We start from the raw sequence: 24,064 nt of genomic DNA on the forward strand, positions 1-24,064 counted from the left end.
CCAACCAAGAGGTTAAGATTTCAGGCCCAAGAGCCCAAGATCCCGCTGACCCCCCCAGCGCCCAGCGCCTCCCCCCTCCCTCTCGTCCCAGCGCCGCCGGAAACAGCAAGCTCCCGCTTCGCCCCAGCCCCCAGCCCAAGAACTGGAGTGCGGCGCTCGCGCTCTTCCCGTCTCCTGTTCTGCGGCCGCCGCCACAAACCCTCTCTCACCGTTGGCGACCTCGCCGCCGTCGCCTTCATCCTCTCCCCCGGCCTCTGCCGCTGCCGGACTGTCTTGTTGGCAAGTAACCCAGCTTGCTTTGCTTGCCTTCTTCTAGGGTTCCGTTTTGCACTCAATCAAATCCAGTTCTTACTTCGTTTCCTTCCATTCAGTTTGTTGTAGTGCGCGAGGTCAACCTAGGCAAGGGCACCCCCAAAAGTTTTCGGGATTCTTCAACTGAAGCTCGCCCCCCGTGTGGAGAAAGCTTGAAGATGATGAACCAGCACAGGGAGGAGGATGCCCTGAGAGGTTGCGCGGTCAAAAACCAGAAGGTTCCGACCTGCCTCCTACTTTGCTCTGCTTTTCATTTGTTAAGCCAAACAGCTTTGCGACATCGTGTGGTAGATATATTTGCTTTCGAAATCCTTACCCTCCTCTGCGTTATATTCCCTGCAGGCGATTTGGGACAAGACCCTGGAGATGAGATTCTTGCTGCAGAAGGCGTTTTCCACTTCTAACAAATTGCCCCAGGTCTCGCTCCCAGATTGCCGCAGCAAGCTTCTTCTTGGGCTTACCATACCTGTTCCCCTCTCTGATGCAGGATTGCCGCGGTGTTGAATCCTAAGCTGAAATATATTCTGATTGTGCTCTTGCAGGAACCCATCAAGACGAGGTTTTGCAATCATGATAAGGAGATAGAGCAAGCCTATGAGAACTTGGTGACGTCGTCAAAGCAGACTCTGGCTAGCATGACGGAACTGCAGGAGGTTCAATTTTGTTGCATAATATTATTTTTCTGTCGTTGCTATGGTTTTTCTCAATACGATTGAAGGATTTCTCACTGTACTTAACATCTGAAACTGCCAATAGGCTTTGCTGGAGAGTAACCAGGCTGTGAAGGATGCCAATGGTATTGCTACTCTCCATCCAGTTCTTGTTGTACTGTAAAAACTGTGGTATTCCATCAATATATGTTCATAATTCTTGACTTGATACCAGAAATTCCTTCTGCCCCCAATGGAGAGAATGACGAGTGGTCTGAAGTACAGAGGTTGCAGACAAGGTAATCTTTGTGTTAGAAATAACTAACCATCAGTGCTTGAAAAGGACTGCAATGTGCTGTGCATTTATTTGCAGTTGCTTGCACCCCTATTTTTGAGTAATCTCCTTTTTTATAATACCATTACCGTTAAAACTGCGATTTCTTTTATGTGTTAAACTCTGCCCTAGCCTCCTAATACAGCTTAACCTTAGGTTAACTCTGATATAGCCACAGTGTAGTAAGAGCAGTAGCCTACTTACTGCCTCCCATGCAATGAATTGCATAAAATAGCTTGTATGATTTGACGCTAGATTGAGTTACCATCCTGAGTCTCAGGCTCTCAGCTGTTCTTGCCTGTAGTTTGAGACTGTTGTATCAGTCTCAGCCATAAAATTGCTGTGCTGGTTGCCAGGTATCCAATTTCACATGAAGTTGCTGGCAGTTCAGCAAGCTAATTACTTTTCTTCATCCTATAAGCTTGTAGGCAAGAAAATAGGTTGCATTGTAGGTGTACTTATCGGTATGCCTTACTTTGCCAAGACTGGTTACAGGAAAGGCACGCAACAAAGACCTAAATCCTATTTATTCTTGCTTAACCCCCTATGTTTGAAGTAGATGGAAGAAAGGCTAAGCTATTCACTTATATAATGCAAACAGAATAATGTGACATGTTTCACTAAGGTGCTTGGAATTATTGATTGTTTGACTTTCACACAGTTTCTCTTGATTTCATTCTGCAATAATCTCTTTCTTTTTGTGGGGATCTCTAGTTCTCTACTGCGGCAATTGGGTATATTTGTTTTGTGTTGTGTTGACCAATATATTTGAATGTTCTAGAAAGTACATTGGTTTTGCAAACAATATGGCCATCCTATATCTATATGTGAATTTTGCTTTGTGCTAACATCCTTCAAGAAAGTATACTGGTTCCACAACATTGGATTCAATGATGTGCAAGCATGAGGCAACAACATTAAGAAAAGAGTACAATTGGATCTTAAGGATCATTGCCATAACATGAAGACTCTGAGTTGGAAATCAAAAGTTCCAATAGTTATATGTTTGCTAACTTTCAACTTTTGCATTTGCAAATATGCTGCTTGGTTTTATGTGCTCATACAAGATGAATCTGATTTTGATAAATTATCTTTATACAGGATAACGACATTTAGAAATACTGAGATAGATAAATGGCAGAGGAAAATACAAGTGACAACAGGTGCTGCTGCACTGAAAGGAAAGCTACATGCATTTAATCAGGTTGCCTGAATACTAAGCATTTAGCTATTTTGAATAACTTTTGCTCATTAAAAAGTCTAAATCTAAAACTTATACTCTTTCCCCTTGTGAGAACAGAACATAAGTGACCAAGTTGCTGGTTACATGAGAGATCCAAGCCGAATGATTAACAGGATGTACTTGACCAAATCTGCTGTTGGTGTGTTCGGAGAGGTATTTAGATGCATCTATTATAAAAGACCACCAATCATATTTTTGCACCTTGTTAACTATTAACATGCAACTCTTACCATTTAAATTTCAGGATGTGGGAGAACATGGAGCAGCTGATGAGGTTTGAGCATTTTACTTGTTCTCTTGAAATTATTTCAAATCCCTGTGTCACCTTCAAAGTTCAAACTACTGAACTTTTACAGCTTGTAGTTCATTGAAGCTCATTTCTTCCATTGAGATGGATATTCTTTTTTTCTAGCCTTAGCTATTTATCTGACACATAAGCTATGATAGCAGAATGTTTTTGTTTCTACAATTCGAGGATGTGTGGATTGCATTTCCTGGCCTCATCTTTTTCTTGTTGTAACTTAGGGGCGCATTGTGGAAGGTGATTCTGAACTTATTGATGATTCTGAGTTTTATCAGCAACTTCTCAAGGAGTTTCTTGAGTCATGTGATAGAGGGGCATCAGGTTAGTTCATCTATATTTACACTCGTAGACCCAGGCAATAGGCATTAAATTCTCAGATACTTAATACTGGTAAAAAGAAGAGAAAATCTCGGTCAGCCCTGGTTATCCGGCATACCAGTCTAAAATCCTTTTGCAATTTGAATTTGTAGTCTTTCGAAGAATACACAAAATTTATCTCAAATCTCAATGTGCATACCAAAATCTGGTTCATCTGGCAAAAGATACATCTTTTTTTGAGAAATTTATTGAAGTGTTGTTAAACCTGTATCTTTCCAATATTTGTAAGAAATGTATATGCTTCTACTTCTACATTAAACACTTGTCAAATTTAATGTATGCAGAGTCAGCATTCTATGCTCTACGAAAGCAGCAGGTGAAAAAGAGAAAGCTTGTTGATCGCCGAGCTTCAAAGAGTAGAAAGATAAGGTTTGGCCTCTATTCTTCTGCGCTTGTTGGCTGCTAGAGAATTTTTTTTCAACTTGTTTAACTTACTTTTGGGTTATCGTGTTTCCTTTTTGGTTTTTATGTGATTTGTCCAGGTATAATGTTCACGAGAAGATCACTAACTTCATGGCCCCAGTACCCATGGCTCTTCCTCCAATGGCCCCGAAGTTGTTTGAGAATTTATTTGGCACGAGCAACTAGAAATCCACCAAAGCGTGAACTCAAATTTCACATATAACGTGTAGCAATTTTTTGTAGTCTTGAAATTGTAGCATGTGCGATGTTGCTGGACTTGAAACTGTGAATCGATCATTTTCATTGTCAATTTTGTGCAGCGACAAGCAAATGCAAGAGTTCTATACTTCTATTTGGGTTGAGCCTAGCGACTGCCATGGGCTTAGCAGCCTGCTGTGGTGACGTGATGTTGGCTCACGCCTCACGGTAAAATCTGGGAGATATCCTATGAAAACTAGCTAAATTTACTTTAAAAAACTAGCTAAATTTTTTTTAACGCTGTGAATTTTCTGGAAATCATAACTTCTCAAAACTGATCCAATTCAGTTGTAGGTATAACAAACATATACTCCCTCTAATCACAAATAACGCTAATTTTTGCTAGTGCAATACTATATTTTTTTTATTTTGGACAAAATTACAGTTGATTTATAGTCTAGACAACCCAATTATTATTTGTTCCTCGCTTCCACAAAACTATGTTCACGCAGAGGCAGCTCAGGGGAGCTTCGTGAGCATGACCTGCGCGCCGTGCTCCGGCTTCAGCAGTGGCGCTGGGAACGGCGCGTGCGAGTACGACGGCGAGAGCTCGAGCGCGAAGCCTCGCAGGATCATGGCGAGCCCCATCTTGGCCTCCAGCAGCGCGAAGCTCTGGCCGACGCAGGTCCTTGGACCCCCGCCGAACGGGAAGAACGCCGGCGGCCGGTCCCCGCCCAACGCCCCGGCAACTCCCTCCGCGAACCTCTCCGGCCTGAAGTCGTCCGCGTCCGGCCCCCATACGTCCCTGTCGTGGTGGACGCACAGCAGCGGCAGCACCAGCGTCACGCCCGCCGGGTACCTGACGCCGCCGAGCTCCATCGGCTTGTACGTCCGCCGGTGCACCGCCGGCAGCGGCGTGTAGAGACGCAGCACCTCGTACAGCACCATGGTCACCTGCGATGAAATGCGGCTGGGGGGTTACGATTACAGGGCGATGGATATGATCGATCAAGAATCAAGATCCAGAGCACGCGCCGGCGAAATGGAAGCTTACGATTTTGAGGCGGCTGAGGCCGTCGTAGTCCGGCGTCGTTCCGCCGCCGAGGACCCGGAGCACCTCCTCCCTGGCGCGGTCCTGCCACTCCGGGTGCATGCAGAGCACCACCAGAGTCCACGTGAGCAAGATGGACGTGGTCTCCATGCCGGCGAAGTAGAACAGCTTGCACTCCCCGACGATGTCGTCGGTGGACATGCTGCCGGAGCTCGCCCCGCGGCCTCCGCCGTCACTACTGCCCCTGGACTGCTCCATGTTGGACTCCAGCAGCAGGCCGAGGAGGTCGTCGCCGGCGGTGGCCTCGCCGGCTATCAGCGCGTCCTCTCTCTTGGCGATCATCCCTCTTAGGATCCCTTCGATCTCCGCCGCGATCCGCTTCATCCGCCGGTTGATCCTCGTAGGCAGCATCCTACACGCACGCACGGGATGCGTTTCCATTTGGGAAATTTTTTTTGCCGCGGTACTAATTGGCAAGGAAAAGGTGCTAGAGAGAAGAAGTCACATGTAGCCCGGGATGTGTATCTTGCTGGCGGAGAGCATGGCGAGGCGCACCTGCTCCTCCTGGAGCTGGAAGATCCTCCTGCCCTCGAGGTAGCTGCTACCGAACGCAGCGCGGGAGATGACGTCCCCCGTCAGCCTCTGCATCTCCGGCCAGACGTCCACCTCGCACCGCGGCTCGCCGCCGCCGCCCGCCGCGGCCGGGCCCGCCTCCCACCTGTTCACCAGGTCGGCGCAGCACGAGGCGAAGGCCGGCAGCATGCGCTTGAGCTTGTCGAGGTGGAAGGCGGGGTTGATGATCCTCCGGTGCCTGGCCCACTTGTCTCCCTCGTGGGTGCTCAATCCGTAGTGGAGCAGCCGCTGGAGCTGCCCGAAGCCGACCTTCTCGAAGTGGCCGAACTTGTTGGACAGGACCTGCCGCACCAGCGCCGGGTCGGCGATCGTCACCCTCGGCACCGGGCCGAACCAGGTGATCGACGTCTTGCCTGCCGATCGTTATCGTCAATCGATTTTCACAGTTTCTTACCAGTTTTCCTCGGCAATGATATAGACACGAATATATACATTGTGCATGAAAGTGAAAGTAGATATATAGCATTTCTTGGCGTGGTGAGACCGGCATGGCAGACCGACGGTGACAGTCCTTCGGTCAACGCGACGGCCGACGGCGACAGCAGGGGGAGATAGGATAGTTGCATACCGTGCTCCTCCATGGCGTGGTGGAAGAGCGGCATGGCCCTGTGCACGACGGCGTGGCAGCCCGGCGGCAGGGGCGGCCGGGACCTGGCCTCCCGGGAGAGCCGGTCGGCCAGCTGCGCGTCGCCGGCGAGGGGCCGGTACGCCGTGCCGCGGAGGCCCTGCGCACGCAGCGCCCGGCCCAGGCGCCGCGGCCTCAGCCACGCCCACTCCAGCGCGCGCGCGGCGCACCATGCGGCGGCGGCGGCGACGACGACGACCGCGCACAGCAGCGGCGGCGGTGCCTTCCACGGGGGAGGAGCCTCGCCGACGCCGGGCGATCCTGCTGGCACGCACGTCGTCGCCATGGCTTGGTTAGCCGTGTCCGAGAGCTAGGCTCGTGGTGCGGCTCTGTGCTATGGAGATGTGTGAACAGAACGGGAACCGGGCGGCAAGATCTAGCTCCTCGCCATCGCCGTCTTATAGAGAGGCAGAGGCGGGCGTGTTGTCTTCCTTCCGGGCTTCCGGCGTCCTTATCCCGCGCTGACGACGCCTAATGTTTGCTTCCATAGTTTCTCTGGCGTTGATTCAATTCGCTGCTCATCTCTTGTTTGACTCGTGGCGTACGGTTGACGTCTTCTCTGGATCAAAAACCCTATATTATGAAATTCACTCAAGAAAAATATAGGTACGGTTTGAGCTCTAGCAGACGTGTGTATCAATGAAATCCCCCAAACCTGTTCCGAGACATCTTTGCAATGCGTCAACCTGAAAACGTAGAAATATGAAAAACGCTGGTCTGCTATCTGTACGGCACGTCACATGAATTTGCAGTCACAAAAAGCATAAATGGATAAAGCGCTAGTTTGCTATCTGGCACTTGCAACTTATATGAATCCAAAACTTTTAAAAGGATATGCAATTTGAAGGGAAAGATCCATCCCCACCTAGATCTCTTCGAATTTGGAAGAAACTGGGAAGGCCTCTTGACCAGTGGCGGAGCTGACCCAAAATTTTAGGCGGGGCAAGCCTCCGATGTCTTCACCCGGCGCCAGCACCCATTGACAATGAACTATGCTTGTGTCCCTAGCACCATCGTTGTACTGTGGCCGCGGCTGCAGCTGGGCAGCCATGGTCGAAGGCTCTACTGCAATAGCGCTAGCACTGACCTCTTTTCCCTTTGACCCTCTCAATCTGCCTCCATGAAATTGGAATACCCGATATCATCGAAGCTAGATTTGGAATGCTGCCTTCTAGCTTCTTTCTCCTCTTACTTGCTCTTCTAATCTTGTAGATTTTGCGTCCATTCAATCTCCGCTGTCCCTGCTATATTTAAAAGGAGCACGAAGCATGGAATGCAAAGACATGCTGGGCTATTGCCCTGTTAGGAAACTAGGCCACGGAGTAAATGATCCGCACGGCCCATACCTCTTCAGATGGCTGTGAGGTTGTGTCTTCTTCCTCCCATCGAAGCACATCCAGATGCAACCATGGCGGCGGCGCAGTGCTTCGCTCTGTGAGGAAGAAGAGGGGTGGGGATATTCTGCTGCTGGGGAGCTGGGGCAGCTGCCCCACCCCTGCTGTACGGAGAGCTCCGCCTATGCTCTTGACTTTGCCTCTCAATATGTCGTGCTCATATTGAGGGCCCGTTTGGCACGGCTTTGGCTCATGAAAAAACAACTTTGGCTCTAGCTCATCTGGAAAAGCAGCTTTTTCTGGCTCTGGCTTATTTTGAAGGAAAACGTTTGGCAAAACGGCTTCTCCTAGCTTTTTAGATTGGAAAGAAGGTGTCAAATGTCCAAAATACCCTTATATTTTTCTCTTCTCTTTTCTTTTTTTTCTCCTCATTTTCCTTTTCTTTTTCTTTCTTTCTCTTTCCTTCTCCCCTTCTTTTCTTTTCCCCTCCTCTCTCCTTATCCATCCGCTCCTCCCTCCCGACCTTATCCGCACCCGACCGCCTGGCCCTCCTCCGGCCCTCCAGCGCCACCCCACCGGCCCCGGCTCCGTCCGCCGCCAAGGCGCCGCCTCGGTCCTCCGCCGCCACAGCGCCGCCCCGGCACTCCTCCGCCCCTCCGCCGCCACAGCGCCACCCTGCCGGCCTCGGCTCCTTCCGCCGCCACGGCGCCACCCCGGTCCTCCTCCGCCCCTCCGCCGCCCTGCCGACCTCGGCTCCGTCCGCCGCCACGGCGCCGCCCCGATCCTCCTCCGCCCCTCCGCCGCCACGGCGCCGCCCCGGCACTCCTCCACCCCTCCGCCGCCCCGGGGATAAGGATGGAAAGTGACGAGGAGGAGCCGGAATAAGCCACTTTTTTTGGCTTCTGGTGGGTGGAGAAACGTAGAGACCGCATTTTGCGGGGCTTCTACTAGCTTTCGCGGGTGAGCCGTTTTGCCTTCTCCCGTTTGGCACGGCTTCATCAAAAGCCACCCTAGAAGCCGCTCGATGAGCCGTGCCAAAGGGACCCTGAGAGTTGGGACTGATCCGATCATGGTCACCCCGACCCGACAAACCTACCCGAAAAAATGTAACCCGATCCGACCCGATCAATGTGTTGGACGAGTACGGGCCAATATTCTTCAGCCGATCTGAACACACGGCCGGGCACAAGACAATATTTTTGACCTGAAATAAGAAAGGACCTGACAACCTGAAAATTACACATAAAAATATGGATTACCATGTGACGGGTTAAGTACGGATCAAAAATCCAATCCAATGGTTAGCACGGGCCGGGCACAGGCTAAATTTTTTTACCCAAAATTCGAAAAAATCTGACTCGATTTGATAATGATCAAATCTAATTAGGACACTATCACCAACTCCTACTTGCGGCTTTAGCATTTTCTTCTCCCTTTTTTCCTGCCTCCATGTCTCTCCCTTCCGTTCAAAATTGAAGCTCAAGTTGTGGTGACTTGACGCAAAGGGTCAAAGATGTTAGGGGACAACGATGGTGGCTGGCTGTGTCTTTTATTTGGTGTTTAATGCTGTTGACCGTAGTATTGCTAACTGCCTAATTCGTTGCAAGAGAGGTGCAATGAGATGCTATCCCACTCGAGAGGCACCTTGCAACATCTTTGGATTTATGGATCATGTAAAGAAGATTCCAGATTCAAATCATCGTGATTGTGTCCTTCCCCCTCATAGTTTTATTTCACTTAGTGGTTAGCTTTTTCCACCATACGTGAAAAAGCACTTGTCAGACCAAGTATTTGCTAGTTACAGATTATCAGACAGGCTGGCATCGCTTTCTTCTGGCAATAGATGTTTCTAATTCTCCTAGTACCAAACAACTTGTGCCATTCAGGATGTCCGGTAGTACATTAACATTAGGGGCCATATGCCTCCCAACCCCCGACCTATCAAACTTAAACTCTAGTCAGGTGGGGCCAAGCAAAAGAGGATTGATTTTTACAGTCCCCTACCCCGAATCATTTTTTGCTTGATTTTTATACAATTTTTGAACAACTAGCACGAAAGCGGAATCCGTAAATGGATATTCCTTATTTCCTCTCCGGCAGATTTGTTTGCAGATTTGTTTGGTTGCGAGGGTTTTCAATCCAGGACTCTATTTTCTCCATTGTGAAAATTCTATCTACTTGTATATAATTATGCAAACTTTGCACGGTCGGTCGGACTGTCCCATATACTCCAGCGCCAAGAACATGACATGTTGGGGGTTCAAAAACCTTTCCTCATCTACTTTCTATAGACATTTCACGAGGGGAAAATAGTAAAAATTGTAGTGCTCGCCTTAAAATTCATTAGGAATTTTACAAAAAAAAAAAAAGGCAAAGGAGCTGAAACTTGAAGCTATACCGTCAACTTTGTACCTCAATTCCCCACAAAATTGCTACTGGCTAGTTTCAAATAGCCAATTCCCATATCGAATCCAACCTGTCAACGACTTTTTCCTATACAAAGTAAACACAGGAGCAGGATGAGCTGGCTGACAACGGCTCGTATCGACTCCGAGCTCGTGCATTATTTTGTGCAGGTATACTTTGTTCAGTCGAGCAAGCTGTCTCGAACTCTGATGAGAGAACCTGGTGGACTCTTCTCTTCTCTGTCCGCACTCCGCAGCTCTCTCGTCTCCTTCGCCCCCACCACCTCCGACCAACCAACGGGAGGAAAAGAAAAAGCAGCCGGGCAGGGGGAGGATTGGAGGTTTGGAGCTGGCACCTGGCGGCACAAAGCACAGCAAAGCAAAGCACCCGATTCGATTCCTAGCACCCCGGCTTTTTTCCATCCATCCTTCCATGTCTTTCTTGCTCGATCGACCTTGGTAGGCTCGAGCGCGGCAATTGGTCGAACCAACCTTCTACCATTGCGTCGGCAGCAGCCAGTCTCGCCGCGCCAGCGGCAGAAAGGCGCTTTCTTGGGCCATGGCGTGCGCGGCGGCGCACATGTTCGCCTACAACGCCACACTCTGCGCCTGCGACCCCGGGTACTACCTCCGCGCCAACAGCAGCGGCGGCAACAGCAGCTGCGCGCCGCTGCTGGGCGGCGGCGGGGACGGCGACGGGTTCGGCGACTGGCACGTGGGGTCCGTGGGCGCGACGCGGAACCAGAGCTTCTACTTCCTCACTCCCGTCCTCTCCCTCGACGTCGTCCGCCGCCTCACCCAGTCCCAGGCCGTCCTCCTCTGGGCCGCGCTCGCCGCGCTCGCCGCATGGTTCGCCTTCTGCGCCGCCGCTAGGTTCGTCGGCCGGGACCCCGCCCGCCACAAGAAGCTCTTCGATTCCCGGTTTTGGATCAGCCGCCTCGACTGCATCTTCGACAACAACCACTATGCGGTCTGTGTCCCTTCTAAACCTACCACCGCAACATCATATTAATTTCCTTCCATTTCTCACATTTTTCATCGTAATATTTCATCTGTAATCAATTTCTTTCAATTCTCGTGAATTATTAAGCTTGCAATTTCGCTCGCTTCCCCGGCTCCCTGCTGCTGCTTATTCTTTCCGGCCGGGCCAATGGATTAGGAATTCCCCGCCTCGCTTGGTTTGCTTCGCCGCCGCGTTTCGGATTAATCCATCTTTGATTGCTTCGCCACTTTGTACACTCGTTTTGGACGCCTTGGGTTGCTTCGTTTCCATGGCACTCCTGTCCCTGGATTTCTTGGAAATTCCCCTTCCTTTCTGGGTCAACTTGACCTCCATTTCCTCTTGCCCTTGACGTTCATACGTGGGTCACTGTGACCCTGCTTTACCTTTGAACCATACGCACATTACGCCACCACTCATCGCATGGAACATTTATCTTATTTATTTCTAGCAAAATTCCCTCTTGTTTTTTCTCATCTGAAAGTTGTATTATTTAACTTCTGGAAACCCAGGAAGACCAGCAAGTACTGAGGAAAAGAAAAACAGAGCTGGGTGGTACGTTCTCGGTGGCTACCTTGATACTCTTCCTCGGATTAGTCACCGTGTAAGTGACGTTCATGATTTTTTTTTTATATTGGCAATTTGGCATTAGCTGCTCCCTTGGTAATAAAGCTCATGGATTACTCTTTACTCGATTGTTGCAGGCTGCTGTATCAAGCCATCAAAAGACGCAATGTCGAAGTACATCGAGTTAAACCAGCTAATGCTCCGGATTTGCTGGATTTTGTGAATGATCTCGAGTTTCACATAACCACTGTCTCAAGCATGTCCTGCGCTCAAGCAGTCGCACCTTCTACAATAGCAATGGGAACTCCTGGGTTTATGGACTTCAGGGTGCAGCCTCTGTCAACACTCTTGACCTACAGTTGCCAGAACACAAGCGATGGACCATCTATTACACTCAAGTGCAATGGTTGCCGAATCCCTCCAAGAGACCATTATGTATCGTGGCAATTTGTTGACCTGCCAAGGCAACCAGCTGCCGCTGTTGGCTTCCAGTTTAACCTGACTGCAAAGCAGCATGGAGATAACAGTGACGTCAGCTTTGTGAGTGGTACAATAAGCTCTAACAATTTTGTTGATGACAAGCTGAAGACTTTCAGAGGACGAGACTCCAATGTGCTCAAGATTCAATTGTTTCCTCAAATATACAACAACCATCATGGCTTGAAGCTCTTGCAGCCACTTCTTCAGGACTTCACTCAAGGTTCTACCTTTTCAGATGTGGGCAGCTTAAATGCTTCCCTGCAGAATCCTAGTGATGGAGTGATAAATACTACACTCTACATAAGTTATCTTTCTGACTATATCGTGGAGATCAGCAATGAAAGCGTCTTAGGCCCAGGTGAGCTTCATGAAGCCAATCTGACCTTTTTTGAGTGTATATATTGCATAATTTACGGTTCTGGTCTATGGAGTAGCAAAGTTTTTATTTTCTCATTGATGAATTACAAATCATGGTATCAATGTAACTATAGATCACATTACTAAATACATCAGAGTCTGGATTGTTTAGATCTAGGTCATGATGTGTAATGTTGATCTAGCTGTTTGAAGCATTTAGATCAATGCATTTGTAGTTTAGCATGTAGGAAATTTCGTTCTAAATCGGTATTGGCCTCGTTTAGTAGAGCAATAATGCCTAGCTTTCTGAAGTTAACTCAATCCTGAACACGGTTACAGTAACTCATTGATCATTACTTTTCCATCTCTAAAAATACTTTATCCAGAAGACATTTTAGATCGTTTCCATAGGTTTCTTTATCCATAAGCACGTTTTAGGTCAATTCCATAGGTTGATTTCCTATGTCCTTGAAAATTAAAACAACCATAAAGCATAATGAAGCAATGGATGGTACTTTTGTGACCTCTCAGTTATATGCCTGTTTTATAATCCAGTGGACCCATGTGAAAATGTTGTCTCAAGTGCCCATTGCCCAGTAGAATTCACTACCGGTCACACATGCTATGAAGTAGAACTTGAGCTAATAATCTGCGTAGTTCCACTTTGTTTTTCTCCCATATAACAGTAGTTGTTATCTGCAGTTAGTATAATTGCGAGTATTGGTGGTCTGTATGCCTTCAGTGTGGCAATTTTCCTGTGCCTCATGGCTCAAGTAAGTCGTCCTACCTGTATTTATGGTTATATTATGTCAATAATTTACTATTTCATTTGTCAGTGAAACTATACATATTGCGTGACATGTTAGCCTGCAACTTTAATAAGAAATTTTGATTTCCTTGAAACCCATTTTTACCATTTACTGATCCACTTCAGATTCATCGGTACAACTTTTTGCTACTACCTCCATCCCAAAATAAGTGCATTGCTGCCTGTCCATGTGCATAGCCAGAATTGCACTAATTTTGGGACAGAGGTAGTATTGTTGTTCACATAGTCACACCACGCAAAACTTCCTACCCTTTGTGACACTTAAACTAAGAAATCACCATGCATTTTTCTGTGCATTAGCATGGACAATGATTTAGCAGGCAACAATGTGCACAATTAACAAGTTGACATTTCAGTGTGAAGGTAGGATAAAGAAGCTCCGTAATGAGGATACCAGAATGCTGAAAATTCTGAGCAAACAACGTGCTCAGCGAAATTGGAGCAAGGTAAAACACATCTTGATCCAAGGATGAGACTGTATCTATCCAACTGCCTGCTTGATCAATAAGCCATATTGATCTCACCACTAACAGGTGCGGAAGTTTGTCATGTACACATGGGGTCCTAGCAACTTGGATCCAACTGATAGAAGCGGCAAGTGGCCTGAAGCTTCAGTGATGGATTCCCTGCACGGTTCCTTCCACAAAAGAAGAAAGCCTATTAGAAGAGGAACCTCCAGTGGAAGCAAACCCAAGAAGCCTGCTGATATGGTACAATGTTTCTTCTTCTTTATTTGATCTTTATGTATCAGGCATTTAGTAAAGTTGAATATGTTTACACCATGGTATTTACTTTGTGCAGCTTAGTATGTTCATTTCTTCTCCCATTCAATTGTCTTAATGCTGGTCATGCTATACTTTTAGAGTTTCGGTTAAACTCCCTTAGGAATAAATTTGTGCAATGGTACTGCTGCAGGCAATTGAAATCGAAAGAGTTGGAGAGATGCAGCAGCCAAGCAGTTCTAGACAGCCGTGATGGATGAAGGTTCTGGATGGAATGGTTCATTGTAATGCAATGCTTTAAGTCATACACAGCTGTTTCAGCATGGATAGATCCTATCCCTTTGCATAAACCTGAATGAAACTTTTTGTGCTGCTGGAGCATCAGTGATCATGAGCGATGGTTCCATCACGACCATGCTCCCCGAGAGGGATTGTCTATATCAGAATGTAGTTAGCGACAAGTGGAAATTGTACAGAGTGACGTTGCAGGGTTGTAGCATCAGGGTTGAAGCGAGAGATGGGGAATTGCATTGCCGTTTTTAAGTTGGAGCTGGCTGCTTCAGAGGTCAGGTCTGGTGTCTGTGTTCCACTTTGATTTCCGAGATGGGATGCCTATTCTTTTCTTGAGTTGTATAGATGGTGATTGGGTGGCTACCAATGTATGTATTTGATTGGAGCACTTCCTTTCACCTCCCTTGGTGCCAATTGCAATTTGGAAATGAGGAGACCAGGAAACACGGCTATTATTCTTTATTATGCAATGGATAAACAAGCGTTTTGTGAATGTTGATGGGTTCAGTGTGTTTCAGTTCCACATTTCAAAACTTAATGGCTCAGTTTGAATGTGAGGGGGAAAAATCATGTTATTCATCTTTGTAATTGTAAAGTTAATTTTTTTAGAGAAACATTTTTAATACACATTTAGGGGAATATTTCGTATTTGTGGAATTTTCTTTATTTCAAAAAACAGTACAGACAGCAGCAGAGCAGCATTGTGTTTTCTTTCGAGAGGCCTTTCTTGTTTTTTTTTTTGGAAATGGCCTTTGCTTTTTTTTAGAGGAAAGCATTCGTTGATTCATTCGTAAAGTTCAAGTTTTACACTTAGCATAACGGCCGGTTCAGGAGCACACTTGCCTACACCGGTTCAGGAGAGGCCCAATTAGGATGGCCCATTTGTCTTGAGAAAGAACGGCTGGGCTCAAAGGCATGGGCCGACCATCTGTCTCCGTCCAGAAGGTGAGCGGACAGCCGTCGGATCAGAAACCCTAGTCCGGGCGCCATTCTCCTATTAAAAGCCACCTCTCACCCGCCGCGAGCCGAGTCCTCGCTAGGGTTTCCTCGCTCCCCGCCGCCGCCGCCGCCTCGCCAACGCGCAGCAGCCGCAGCAAGCGCATCGCCCTCTCGTTCTCAGCTATGGCGGAGGTGGAGCAGCCGCAGCAGGAGGTGAAGCTCTTCAACCGCTGGACCTTCGATGATGTCCAGGTACGCGAATGGCTCTTCATCTCTTCCGCTTCGATTCTCTAGCCTGCTGCTGCTGCTAGCAGTGGATTGAACTTGTGCAATGGGATCTCCAGGTGAACGACATCTCGCTGAACGACTACCTGGCGGTGTCGGCGATGAAGCACGCGACGTACCTGCCCCACACCGCGGGCCGCTACTCGAAGAAGCGCTTCCGCAAGGCGCAGTGCCCCATCGTCGAGCGCCTTACCAACTCGCTGATGATGCACGGCCGCAACAACGGCAAGAAGGTCATGGCCGTCCGCATCATGAAGCACACCTTGGAGATCATTCACCTGCTCACCGACGCCAACCCCATCCAGGTCGTCGTGGATGCCATCATCAACAGGTACCCTTTAGTCCTCCTGCCCTCCCCCTCTTTCTGAATCATTGTGCTTGTGCCCTTAGTCTAAAACTGATTTTTAGTGTTATTTGATTGGACCTCGATGTCGAATTATAAATTAGTTTCATGCTAGCTTTACTCAGTTAATCGATTGTTTCTGATAGCGTGACCATGCTGAGCTGTTGAGATTCAAAATAAATGTGTTAGCGCAAAATTCTCAAGAGTCAAGTCAAATCCTGTTGTTGCTAATGCATAAGCAAATCTTTAAGCTGAGTGCTACTGGTTGTTTTGGACATGGAAGGTCGACTCATGGATAGTTAATCAATATCACTTAATTGTTGCCATTCAAAATGCCATTTGTTGTCTAGTGTATGATCTGAGACTTCTTAGTCATTTGTTTACATTGTGCTTGGTAGTTATTGTGGCATTAAACTTCTATCAAGAAAATCTCTGTAGCTATTGTTTACAGGTTGGTTCTGAGATTTCAAACTAACAGGATGTGCTGCTATGTCTTGCAGTGGGCCACGTGAGGATGCCACCCGTATTGGTTCTGCTGGTGTTGTGAGGAGGCAGGCTGTGGATATCTCACCCCTGAGGAGGGTTAACCAGGCCATCTACCTCCTCACCACTGGTGCCAGGGAGAGTGCTTTCAGGAACATCAAGACCATTGCTGAGTGCCTTGCAGATGAATTGATCAACGCCGCCAAGGGCTCATCCAACAGGTATACCAGAACATTTCAGTTTGCTTGTTTCTTATCATGGTTTTGGGTTAATCCATGTGATGTGAACTTGTGCTCATTTGTGTCAATTCTTGTTGCAGCTATGCTATCAAGAAGAAGGATGAGATCGAGCGTGTTGCCAAGGCCAACCGTTGAGAGGAGCTTGTGTATCCTGGTGCACTGGAGCTATTATTATGTTGCTGGCGGTTGTTCTGGTTTTTGTTTTACCCAATGTTTAGACTTTTTGAGACCTAGCCGAGGTTTTGCTTTCAATGAACAATGAAAATTACTGAGAAATGTAGTTGTTTGGGGTGCCTGGTTTATCGAACACCAATTCTTGGTCTATGCTCCTGGATTCCTTTATGCGTGCCTCCTGATGGTTGTCATTGCGATCTTGTGCACTGCTTGCAAAGGCGAACTGGTTGCAAACACAGTACTCGTTAGCTTGAGTCATCTCCGGTTCGCTGTTTCTGGGCGGCAATCGTATCTGCGATTGGTTTGTGTATGCGGTATTGGTTGACAAAGTTTGCCCGTCATATGATTGTTGGGTGGTATAGTCGTGATTTTTTGATTGATTGCTATTAATTTGAAGCCTATGAGAACGAACAAAACCTTGTTTTAGACTGGAAGAACGAGTAAATTTGGCAATTTCAAAATTATACTAGCCCCGGCTTATCTAATTGTTGCTGCTGCAACCTCTCGATTTCAAATGTAATGCCAGCAGGTTACTACATAAAAAATACATATCATTCTTCTCAAATCTGACACAAGCCTAACGAGTTAGCATGGATTGTCCCTTCGATATAAAAAGAATCTTTAGTAAAAAATAATAATTCCCTCCATCGTGCCTAGAAGGTTAGAGCATAATAGTTTCAGGCGCAGGTAAAAATCCGTGCATTACAAAAGCATACGAAAGCAGTGGCGGAGCAAGCTTAGAATTTTAGGTGGGGCATCCTTCGCCACAAACATAAATTGTCCTAAAAACCTAATTCGTTAAGCAGCGCAAGTTAGATTAGCAAGCTAGCTAGTAGGCATCAATTAAATCCATAAATCCAACAGTAAAATTGTATAATACTCCATCCGTTCCAAATTACATTTGTTTTGATTTTTCTAGATACGTTACTTTTGCTCTGTATTAGAAAAGTCAAAACGAATAGTAATTTGGAATGGAGGAAGTACAAGCTACTAGCACTAGCTTGTTGTAGACACCAAGAAAGCATGTAGAGACTTGAACTACTCACAAATAAGCAACCAGAAATCTAGAACCAATGGCTTGGTTGCTTTGCTTGTTGCTCTCTTTTGCCTGTCTTTGTGACCTACCATCTCATGAATCACGACACGCATTACTCTATGTGCGGTGCAGAGCCAGAGATGCAAAGGCTGCGAATTGAATAGAAGAACAAGGCAACGAGCTGTGCGGCACTCTATAATTTCCTCCCCTAGCCCGGCCTCCATGAAGTTGCGACTTGCGCCCTTCTTGATCTCCGATGCCACAAAGTAGGGCAGCCGCGGCAGGCCTAGGAACCAGGATAAGAGGCAGCACCACGGCAGCCGACGATAGGCATGGGAATGCGGGGCCTTGGGTTCTTTATTGTTGCTCGTTGCCTTAGGTTGAGACGACGCATCAAACAGGCGTGCACGGTGCTGGCTGCTGGGTCGAAAAGTAATTGGGCTATCGACTACTCCCGGCTGCCGGTCTAATACAGGGTTTTCTTCCTCCTCCAGCCATCCGACCCCGATCTGCACCTTCAGTCGATACTCTGGCCACCGCGATCGCCATGGGGAGGGGTGATTGCTTCGACGATAGCTGCGGCAGCTACCCCACTCTGCTGTATGAGGAGCTCCACCTATGTGAAAGTCAATGAAAGTGGTAAGAAGACAAACAACAAATTATAAACTTTTGATAAAAATGAGGAGTGATAAATCCACGATAACACACATAAATTAGGTTCGTAAAATCAAAACAATTCTAAGAATATCCGGTGTTTCCATCCGCTCTTTTTTTTCTTGTAACAACGAAAGTCCATGCCTTTCTGGCTCTCTCTCCCTCTCCTTTTTTTATTTAACCATGAAAGTCCAGGCCTTTTCTTTCTTGGTTTCCAAGACAACCGGTCAGGTTCTTCGCTCGTGTGTCCGTGGCCACCAGCAAACAACACACAGCACAAGGATTCCCGTCCCGTCCCGTTCCGCTTCCATCCGGTGTCCGCAGGGTCCACGAGTGCCCCTCGCCCATCTCGATTAGCCGCCACCGCCCCCATCGCATCGTGACCGTCCACCCACCCACCAAGGGCGCCCCCGACGGACCGAGCGGGCCGGCTCGAACCGGACCAGCCAAACAAGCTGACCCGACCGCGCACGAACCCTAGCTAGCCGTCCCTGCGGCCGTGCCCTCCTCCTCCCCCTTGTAGCTGCTGGATCCCCCCCTCCTCTCTCTCTCTCCGCCTCCCTCGCGGGTCCCGGCGGAAGGCACGGCAAAGCGGCAGGCACAGAGGCAGCGCTGGGCGAGCGCTCCACCAGTGAGCGGCGGCCATGGTGTTCGGCAAGGTCGCCATCGTCATCGGCTCCGGTACGCGCGCCCCGCCCCCCGCTCCGCTTCGTTCGCCTCCCGCCCTCTGCCTTATCTTCGATTCGAGGGCGGGAGGCTTGTTCTCGCTTCTAGGGTTCTTCCGGTTCGCTCTTGCTTTAGCCCCCCGGCGGCGCGAGGCGTGCTTTTTGGAGGACTCAGACTCCTTCCTTGCAATCGAACCGATTGGGTTGCTCCCCGCTTCAGATTGAGCTAGGCTAGAGCACTCTAGTGTAGTGCAGCGACATGCTCTTTTCAATTAGTTAGTATGTGGATCCTACCTCCATGCTACGCAAGCTAGCAGCCTAATAGATTTAAAGTGGCTCTTTTTTTAATCGATTTGCAAATGACTAGCTTTACGCAATTGATTGAGAAGAAGCAAGCTGATACACTGCAGTGCAGGGGGTCTGACAGACATTGTTGCTAGCTTATATTACTGTTGCTGCTAGCTTGAATGCTTCAGTGTCTCACCATCAATCCATCACGCTTCCCTTTTGCAGGAATCGTTGGAACAGTACTGACAGGCGGTGAGTCCAGCCTTCCGGACTTCAAGGATGTAATCTCCGGTGCTTTCAAGGTCCCCCTCCCTATCTCTGTTGCATCACCCCTTGTTATGCTTCCCCTCCTTACAGCCAGTTTCAGTAAATTCGATATTAGTTAGTTTTAGCTCATCACCTGTTTTCTCCTCTCATATTTAGTTCATGACCAAGGGCGCCAAGCAAAGCAAGGATGGGCCGTCTACCAGCAGTCCGCACACTGCTCAGTTGTTGACTCAGGTTTTTTGCATGCCAACTTCTCTTTCTATGCTTTGAACACCAGTTCCATGTATCCAGAGAAATAACTCATTAAAACAAATGCTTCAGGTCAATTATCTCAGAGAGGAGCTGAACATGCTGTCTAAATCAAACCATGTTGCTATTGTCACTGTTGACGGTAGACCTGGTTAGTGCTTTCTGTTGTTTGCCATCCTGTTTCTGACAAATTAATTCATACTTTGCTTTATCTTCTACATTTTATGATCTTTTACCTGCTATTATTTATCTGAAAGCTGCTCCTCTTGTTGGTTCTGTTGTTATTTTAACTTTCTAGGAATTGGAACTGCATCCTAGATTTTTCTTTTGGGGTCACAGGATACTTGGTGGTTTATTTTAGGGACAGCTGAATATTCATCGTTTAGTTTTCAAGTAAATTCATTGACTTTTGTACCAATGATAGCAAAAATTTTCTTTTGCAGGCCCTGGCGCGTATGGTATTACAGCTGTTGTTATTGGAGCTATTGGCTATTTATTCATTAGATGGAAGGTACACATTTTTTTCATTTTGTGAAAGGTTATTGCTAGCAAAGTTTATTAATTAAATCTGAACTAGATCGTACTGCAGGCTGCAAATTTTCTTTCTTATCATTTAAGTGCCCAAGCAATTCCTACCGTGCCATTTGATGTTTTGGCCATTGTCAATTCCATCAGAGCTTACTTGATGATTACAGGGGTGGAAACTTTCTGATATGATGTTTGTGACGAAGCGTGGCTTTACTGATGCTTGCAATGCAGTGGGGAAACAAGTGGATCAGGTTTCAGAAAGTGTTCATGTAAGATTCTTCTTCCATCTTTCACAGTAATGTTACTATTAGACCTTCAAGTTCTGAGATGAGCATTGTAATGATCCACATATTTTATTCATACCCTTTGAACTAAGTACTGTACAAGTTTCTAAAATTTGTTAATTGTATTTATTTGGTCTCCCAAACTAAAAAACAAATACACCTCCCTACATCAAAGGCTGTTCAGTTTGAATATCAAAGGACAAGTCCATAGCTGTTCTTACAATGGTTGTTTCCTATTTTGTGATGCTTTCTTATGTTTCCATACCTGATATTTGTATTCCTGCTGTGTCCATATTCGTGGCATTTTTTACCAGTGCACTCAAGCACACAATATGTACTATCTAGAGTCATTTTTGAGTGGAAGTTGACCACCACACCCTCTGCATTAAATGACGTATTAAAAATATGATTGGTAGGCTTAACATAAGAAATTTGGGAAAGTATGCCTATGAGAGAGTCAAGTTTTTGGAAACAAAAGTTTTGGTCAGAAGTGTCAAGTACATAGAAATAGAGGGAGTATGCTTATGTCCAGTTTTTTAGTTTATCTATATGTGCATATCCCTATGCATATCCCTATCATAGTTTCTGATATATAGATTAATTCTTGTATACTTCCACTAAGTGCCTATGCCTACATTGAACGGAAAGAGAGGGAAATGAACCCAATAAGATAAAGAAAGATTTCTAGGCTTCACTGGTTATGCCTCCAGTCATTAAATTAATTTTCTTTTATGGTAACATCTAGATGTTATGACTTTACCGTTGCAACCAGAACTCTACTAATGTGAAATATTCTGATATCAGGCTGCAAAGAGACATCTTGCTGGAAGGATTGATCGTGTAGATTGTACTTTAGATGAATGCCAAGAAATTACAGAAGCAACAAGGAATGAGGTTTGAAATTTACCTTCATACTCTTTATCAGTTTGGTGTAATTTAGTGGAGACTGATACAAAATTGTTTCATAGGTTACAATCATCCATGGAGATCTAAGTGCCTTCCAGAAGGACATGGAGTCAGTTCATCTTGTAGTTCGTAATCTGGTAGGTACATTAAATGTTTTTGTTCGAGATGAACTGATTCACTCTCAGTGCTATGTACAGACTGATTACCTGTTGTGTTGCAGGAGACAAAACTTGGACGCCTAGCTTATACTCAAGTAAGTAGACATTTACATCACTGCAACTTAATTTTCTCCAGTGACTCATATGTTTCTAATCTCTTACTGAAATGTCTTAGGATCGTACAACACGAGGAATATATGACTTGTGCGAATTCACTAAAAAATTGGAACAGAGCCCGAAAGCTGATACTCGTCAGGCAAGTTGACACAGTGTACCTGATTCAGTTTTTACTAAAAAATTGTTGTGAACATTGTCATATTTCTATGGCCCGTGATAAGCTTGGACCTTGTATCTCTTGCAATCCCATACACAACTTTATTTAATTGAAAATTAATGAAGGTGCCATTTTTGCACAGATTTCAGGGTGATACCAACTGCGATGCATTTTACTCAATTTGACAAATATCTTGTTTCATCCTTGTTGATTGCTGTTCATACGATTTTCAGGTTACATCATCAACTCCTCGTCCTGCTATTGAATCCTCAGAGAGAGCTGCTAGGGTAAAATTACTGAGATACCTTCCTACAGTTTTTATAATTTGGATCTTTGCTTATTGATCCTTTGTTTTGTTACCACAGGCTGCTTCCTTGCCCCCCGCTTTGGAACCAGAATCTCCATCAGCCCAATCACCTAGAGCTGAGGCGCCTAAGGTCAGTTTGGTTTCTTGTTGGAGCATACAATTGACCTGGCTTGTTCCATCTGATATAATTTGCTTTTGTAGGTTGTGCGCTCTACAACCATGTCAGCATCAGGACTTAGTATGCTAGTTGGAACTACAATGCCACCTAAAAGAGTAAGATCACGACCAACTTACGCACTTTGTGATTTTGATTAGTTTCGGTTATGGTCTGTTCTATCTAATGACCACCGTGCACATTGATAAGACATATTATTAGTTGTCTATAATATGTGCAAATGGTGCTCACAGCAGTAGCATATACTCAAAAAAACACATTGAAGACAGTTTTATATGTTATGAATTGTGATAATATGTTTTGTTTGTCTATTCTCACTGTTCATTATAATGTATTTGTCGTCTCCTAACTCTCTGTAACAAACTTTAAACCTCTGGTTCTGCCATGTTGCCACATACAGTAGTATTGTATTTGCACTTTGTGCTTTACATTTCAATCAGAAAATGGTAAAATTTAGTAATAAATAACATGATGAAACTAATATAGGTTTAAGGGTTCGTAAAGCAGTAAAGTACAAGAATAGCTTTAAGAAAAATGTACCAACTGTGTTTGCTGTTGAACTTTGACACTGTCCACCTTTCACCTAGCTGACCAAGTATCATGTGGTCACAGTTTGTACTTGTAGAGATATTTTGTGCAATGTGATGGTACTAGTTTGCATTCATGCAGCGATAGAAACAGAGTTACAGTTTCGTTTTGCTAAACATACCAGTTACATTTTTTTCCCTTATACTCAGAAGCGGCAACAGCTTAAGTTATGATTCTTTACATGTGCAGGATCACCAGGGTGCTTTTAGCAGAGCAAGTTCTATGAAGGAAGGATCCTCTGAGTTACCAAGTGGTGCGCCAAGCTCAGCAGAACCGAGCCCCAGAAGATCTACTAGTTCAACCCTGTTTGGTGGGTTTGGCTTTCTAAGGAGCTACGCAAGCTGAGACGTATGTGCTCAGATAGGTAGCTTTTTTATCCAGAGGACATCACCTTGAGCTGTATATGTAGGTAGAAAACATGGCGGTTGCCAAAAGGACGGCTCCCTTTTCCTATTGGGAATTGAGAATTTTTGTAGGAACTAATTACCTTGCAAAGCAACTCCTCGATGCCAAGAACAGAACTACATCACAGTTTAAATTATGCTGTTGATCTAGATGCTGGAAGAGAAACATGGTTCCCTGTGGATGGGAGGGGCTGTATATTGCAGTGGCTTATGATGTTGTAATTACCGTGACAGTACTACCAGAATACATTTTGGGCAAGGAGCACTTGCAACTAAATTTTTTGCTTTGTTGGACTCTTACCTGCTGGATGTTGCTTGGATAGCATGCGAGCAGCATTGTTCTTGCAGCTGCAGCCGTATCTGGATGCAAGAGCAACATGCACCATATGCTTTAGAGCAAAGCCAACAAAATAAATGGTTCATGCATTCATAAGTTGTGATCGTACCTTTGCTGTCTTAAGTTATGCATGCTGTACTTATGTGTATTGACCCAACCTAGGAAAACGACTCATACCCACTTTGTACACTGAGTGGACTATATCTATACTGTAACATGTTTACACTTTTGTTCTCGCTTCACGTAAAAAGGTTAATCTAAGGTTGCAATACTTCCTAGAGCTAACTATTTAAGTTGATTTCACTTACTCTCCACTTCCAATTTGAAGAGCTACCATAACCATGCATGATACTCCAAATTGTTGGC

At 46.2% G+C, this 24,064-nt stretch overlaps 5 protein-coding genes across 6 annotated transcripts; 4 read left to right on the forward strand and 1 right to left on the reverse strand.

The window, feature by feature from the left end:
• The first annotated feature begins 75 nt into the window (after positions 1–75).
• LOC101753404 (putative uncharacterized protein DDB_G0270496) lies at positions 76–3,977 on the forward strand. 2 transcript variants are annotated; one of them, XM_012845840.2, is made up of 12 exons: positions 76–283; positions 372–530; positions 655–729; positions 855–965; positions 1,069–1,108; positions 1,198–1,261; positions 2,398–2,500; positions 2,597–2,692; positions 2,784–2,813; positions 3,065–3,164; positions 3,506–3,590; positions 3,704–3,906. In XM_012845840.2, the coding sequence occupies exons 2-12, from the start codon at positions 471–473 to the stop codon at positions 3,807–3,809; spliced, it is 870 nt and encodes a 289-aa protein (XP_012701294.1). In that variant the 5' UTR covers positions 76–283; positions 372–470; the 3' UTR covers positions 3,810–3,906. The 2 variants fall into 2 exon arrangements, with proteins under 2 accessions (XP_012701294.1, XP_004967890.1); XM_004967833.3 differs by having other exon boundaries at positions 151–279; positions 3,704–3,977.
• Positions 3,978–4,146: 169 nt separating this feature from the next.
• On the reverse strand, positions 4,147–7,643 carry LOC101780967 (cytochrome P450 72A14). Its single transcript, XM_004971524.4, has 5 exons — positions 6,996–7,643; positions 6,074–6,689; positions 5,378–5,858; positions 4,876–5,284; positions 4,147–4,775 (listed from the first exon to the last, which is right to left on the reverse strand). The coding sequence occupies exons 2-5, from the start codon at positions 6,414–6,416 to the stop codon at positions 4,341–4,343; spliced, it is 1,668 nt and encodes a 555-aa protein (XP_004971581.4). The 5' UTR covers positions 6,417–6,689; positions 6,996–7,643; the 3' UTR covers positions 4,147–4,340.
• A 2,411-nt stretch (positions 7,644–10,054) lies between these two features.
• LOC101753816 lies at positions 10,055–14,744 on the forward strand. The gene is made up of 7 exons (XM_004967834.2): positions 10,055–10,839; positions 11,382–11,473; positions 11,574–12,274; positions 12,976–13,046; positions 13,459–13,548; positions 13,636–13,812; positions 14,018–14,744. The coding sequence occupies exons 1-7, from the start codon at positions 10,429–10,431 to the stop codon at positions 14,075–14,077; spliced, it is 1,602 nt and encodes a 533-aa protein (XP_004967891.1). The 5' UTR covers positions 10,055–10,428; the 3' UTR covers positions 14,078–14,744.
• Positions 14,745–15,166: 422 nt separating this feature from the next.
• Positions 15,167–16,731, forward strand: LOC101754213 (40S ribosomal protein S5). The gene is made up of 4 exons (XM_004967835.2): positions 15,167–15,306; positions 15,399–15,670; positions 16,183–16,386; positions 16,485–16,731. The coding sequence occupies exons 1-4, from the start codon at positions 15,238–15,240 to the stop codon at positions 16,537–16,539; spliced, it is 600 nt and encodes a 199-aa protein (XP_004967892.1). The 5' UTR covers positions 15,167–15,237; the 3' UTR covers positions 16,540–16,731.
• A 2,006-nt stretch (positions 16,732–18,737) lies between these two features.
• On the forward strand, positions 18,738–23,661 carry LOC101754608. Its single transcript, XM_004967836.3, has 14 exons — positions 18,738–18,949; positions 19,447–19,523; positions 19,645–19,722; positions 19,810–19,888; positions 20,181–20,248; positions 20,433–20,534; positions 21,354–21,443; positions 21,518–21,592; positions 21,676–21,708; positions 21,789–21,869; positions 22,121–22,174; positions 22,253–22,324; positions 22,396–22,467; positions 23,147–23,661. Exons 1-14 carry the CDS (start codon positions 18,913–18,915, stop codon positions 23,300–23,302), a joined length of 1,074 nt encoding a protein of 357 aa, XP_004967893.1. The 5' UTR covers positions 18,738–18,912; the 3' UTR covers positions 23,303–23,661.
• The last annotated feature ends 403 nt before the right edge of the window (positions 23,662–24,064 follow it).

This window comes from Setaria italica, chromosome V (assembly GCF_000263155.2).
Source record: "Setaria italica strain Yugu1 chromosome V, Setaria_italica_v2.0, whole genome shotgun sequence".
Taxonomy (NCBI): Eukaryota; Viridiplantae; Streptophyta; class Magnoliopsida; order Poales; family Poaceae; genus Setaria; species Setaria italica.